This window comes from Coffea arabica, chromosome 7e (assembly GCF_036785885.1).
Source record: "Coffea arabica cultivar ET-39 chromosome 7e, Coffea Arabica ET-39 HiFi, whole genome shotgun sequence".
Taxonomy (NCBI): domain Eukaryota; kingdom Viridiplantae; phylum Streptophyta; class Magnoliopsida; order Gentianales; family Rubiaceae; genus Coffea; species Coffea arabica.
In genome coordinates, this window is record NC_092323.1 from 5,710,766 (window position 1) to 5,713,215 (window position 2,450).

Sequence of the window (2,450 nt, forward strand, 5' to 3'; positions counted from 1 at the left end):
CAATGAGCTGCTTGCAAGAATTAAATCCATAGCCTCTGGCTGCCTTTTGCAGTTTTAGCTCTCCCTTTTTCTATCTCACTTTTCTGAAGCAAAATAGGCTAGCCTGTTTATCTGTTTACCCGAAGAGTGGGGGATTTTGCAATTTCAATGTTCAGTAGTTCGAACCAAACATCATACCAAACAAATCACTTAAAAAAAAAAAGGAAAGGAAATTAGACCCAAAATAATCGGGGTAAATACTAGACAATAACAGATAGGACAAAAACAGAATTTCTAATAACAGATAAGATAAAATCTCATTCTTTTCCTGTTAAAAATAAATAATTTTTTTTTAAAAAAAAAGATAAGTAAAGAAAAGTGAAAATGAATAAGCAGTGGACTAAACGCTAAACAAAAAGCACGCCTTTCCGCAGTCCCAGGCTTGTCGGTGAATTTCAGTAATCTTCGAGGGGTAGAAAAGAGGGAAAGCCCCACTCTTACCGACATCCCAAACAAGGCGGCCTGAATTGATGATTGCGTGGTCGTGGACAGGAGTGTGGCCCAAAGAGCAACACTCATTGATGACTTCACAGCTGTATCACAACCCCGCAGCCTGCAGCCTCCCAAGAAAACACACACACACAGTCACATACACCCTTCACCCACTGCTGCACCTGCCTGCATGGCATGTGACTCCTTGTCCCTACACCACCTTCCCCTTTTCTCTGGAATAGCGTAATTTGCTGCTCCTACTTCCCACACAGTGTACTGCCCAAACACAGTCGAATTCACTCTTCCCTCCTAGAAAGAAAATTGTTCGTTCAAAGTTCAACTACCCAACTTTGGCCATGGATAGCTCCAAATGCTGCTACCTTTGGTTTTGGGCTTGCAGTTTTCTCCTCATCCTCACGTCCAAGTCACTCGTACTTCATAGAGTTTTAGCTCAACCTGAGGAAGCTGCCACTTTACAGCTCAAAGCTGATTCCTCGGAATGGCCAGCGGGGATGATGTCCCTCTACGACGCTGCGGATGATGTAGTCGGAGACAATGACGACGACATGGAAATGGACGAGGATGCCGTGTCTAGTTCCAGGAGATCGCTGTTTTGGCGGAGAGTGAGGTACTACATTTCATACGCGGCCCTGTCGGCGAATAGGATCCCCTGTCCCCCTCGCTCCGGCAGGTCCTACTACACCCATCACTGCTATTTCGCCAGCGGCCCAGTCCACCCTTATAACCGAGGTTGCTCCGCCATCACCCGTTGCCGCAGATAAACTATTCCCTTCGCCTTTCATCTTGTGTCTGCGTGGTGGTTTCTTTTTATTTGTGCGTCTGCTTATCGTTTGCTTTCTGGTCTCGAAAACTGTCGTCACACACCCCTGTTTTCTTGAGTGCTTTTATATTTTTCTGATCCGTGCCTTCAATTTAAATTGTTTGTTAATTTAAAACTGGATAGAATTTGCTGAGTCTTGAGAGGGAGAGACGATCATTTTCGAGGTGTAAGCTGCTAATGAATTTATCCTAGCAAGCACTGCTTATTTTTGCATGCATTCTCGAACAAATTCGTTGTTAGTAATTAGACTCTCAGTTATTAGAGAGATATGGTGCCGTCTGTAGGATACAATTTGCCTTCGTGTTAACGTTAATCTTTCGGGGAATCAGGCAATAAACTGGAAATTGCAAGTTCAGGAAATCCGAATGCAGCACACTCGACACAAAGTGAAGAAGTTGCGGTGCAGGCAAACCCATAGTCATGACCATGCCCAATTTCCAAATGACCATCTTGAAAGCTGGGGGGGGGGGGGGGGGGGGGGAACCAATTGACCAAACCTTCCTGGTTCCCTCAGCGACCTCCATTAATTCCTCAGCTACCAATTACGTACTACTCCTCCGTCCGTTCATTTTGATAGTCTTAGTTTTTTTTTCATACGATTTTAAAAAAAGTAGTTAACTTTGTTGAAACAATCAATTTAGGTAACTATTTTCCTAAAATATTCTCACATTAATTAGAGTATAACTTTATGGGAACTTGAATTGATGGTAAAAAATAAATAAACTCTCATTAAATGGAGTAGGTTTATAGTAATAACAACTTACATTAAATAAGGATATTTTAAGAAAATTAAAATATAATTACATTCTTCAATTGGAAAGTGAATTACAATTTGGGACAGATAAAAAAGGAAAACAGGACTATCAAAGTGGTGGGATGGAAGGAGTAGTTACTACCACCGATCAGTAGACTAAATACTTGAAGACCTGGCAAATTGCTATATCTATCGAATAGGAATTTAGTAGTCGTAAATAAGTGGCAAAATATTATTGGGTTTGGTAGTTAGTTACCAATCCAATACTGGTCCTGCTTCCGGGATGGGAATCTGTTTCAACAATCTTTTTTTAACCTACTGGTATATAGTATCTTGGATGGCTAGCACTAACAAAATTGTGAGGATATTGCCTGGCATACGTCT

General features: G+C 41.7%; 1 protein-coding gene across 1 annotated transcript; it reads left to right on the top strand.

Annotated features, from left to right (window-relative positions):
• The first annotated feature begins 827 nt into the window (after nt 1-827).
• LOC113701216 (protein RALF-like 34) lies at nt 828-1,253 on the top strand. Its single transcript, XM_027221755.2, has one exon. The coding sequence runs from the start codon at nt 828-830 to the stop codon at nt 1,251-1,253; it is 426 nt and encodes a 141-aa protein (XP_027077556.1).
• Nucleotides 1,254-2,450: the final 1,197 nt, after the last annotated feature.

Excerpts from the sequence above, each read along its gene's own strand:
- LOC113701216 (XM_027221755.2), top strand. The coding sequence starts at position 828 with ATGGATAGCTCCAAATGCTGCTACCTTTGGTTTTGGGCTTGCAGTTTT.